The 1,181-nt window shown below is 36.9% G+C and overlaps 1 protein-coding gene across 1 annotated transcript in view; it reads right to left on the bottom strand.

The window, feature by feature from the left end:
- Positions 1–487: 487 nt before the first annotated feature.
- LOC106867190 (uncharacterized) overlaps positions 488–1,181 on the bottom strand; it is a 74,876-nt gene continuing 74,182 nt past the window's right edge. The window contains exon 5 of the mRNA XM_014911993.2: positions 488–553. Coding sequence (XP_014767479.1) covers positions 488–553 — 66 coding nt within the window. The remainder of the gene's footprint in view (positions 554–1,181) is intronic.

Raw genomic sequence — 1,181 nt, 5'->3', positions numbered from 1 at the left:
TATATATAACCTTTGTCACTTTGTTGTGGCCAGTTTGAACTCAACGAAGAATTTCAGGAATTCTTTATACATAAATAGCTGTGCGCATGGTGGGAGACGCAGCAGAAAGATTCTCATGTTGATTATGGAGCACGACAAAGGAGTTAAGCCAGAAGGAGTTGGTGAGCAGTTATATGGCCACCACTGGTAACTCAGGAGCGGGAAGGTGCTATGGTTCAGGATCAAATCACTCACTGACCGTTGGATACCATCTGATGGCATCGACTCTTCCTGGTCAAATCATCATTCACCAAACGTGAATGAAGAAGCATCTCCTTTTAGAGTCAATATATTTCTGTAAGAAACAAAATTTGTGAGATTGAATTACCAAATTATTACATAAGACCATAAGGACGCCAGCATAATTATGATCAACTTCATCATTTAACCAGATAATAAGGGTCACTCTACGTGGCAGTTTGATATGATAGAAGTAGCAGTTAAGTCTTTATAAAATCACACCACAGAGACTTAAATGAAGGAATGAAACATTTGATAATGTAGTGCTAGAAAACTGTAAAAAGACAGGATAATCACAATTGGTATGTTTTTAATCGAAGCTAATCTAAGGCAAAACAATAGAGGTGTCTATTGTAATTCCACTCCTGAAACATCAAATTCCACAATAATACTTACCAGCAGCAAGCTTAAATTTTTCTTTCTTTTCAAGCGTGTTTCGATCTAAATCTGAAACGACAATGATATATCAATAACGCTGTACTCCACTGATGAGGTCATATTAAAAGCAAAAAGTGCACAGAGTTGTCTCCCATGCTTGCCAAAACCATTGAAATAGTATTTCTACTGTGTTTTCCTTTCTGCATAATTACTTCATTTTGCATTAAATATATTAACACTAGATTAACTACATATCAACTATGCAATTATTTTTCAGCAGTATGTCAAAGCTTTGTGATCGAGATGGTGCTGTGATATGCATGTCTTTTCTGAATGAGATTGTATGCTCGGCGAAGCGAACATATTTCAAATTGAAAGTGAAACAATGCCAATTCATGGAGAATATTGAACTTTTTACATTACAGTAAGAAGGACAAGTAGATGTCTGTGCATACGTACACGCACGTGTGTGTGTGTGTGTGTGTGTGTGTGTGTGTGTGTGTGTGTGTGTGTGTGTGTGTGTG

The sequence above is a fragment of the Octopus bimaculoides genome, chromosome 3, assembly GCF_001194135.2.
Source record: "Octopus bimaculoides isolate UCB-OBI-ISO-001 chromosome 3, ASM119413v2, whole genome shotgun sequence".
In the NCBI taxonomy this organism is placed as follows: Eukaryota; Metazoa; Mollusca; class Cephalopoda; order Octopoda; family Octopodidae; genus Octopus; species Octopus bimaculoides.
This window is presented reverse-complemented; position numbering and strand designations above follow the sequence as displayed.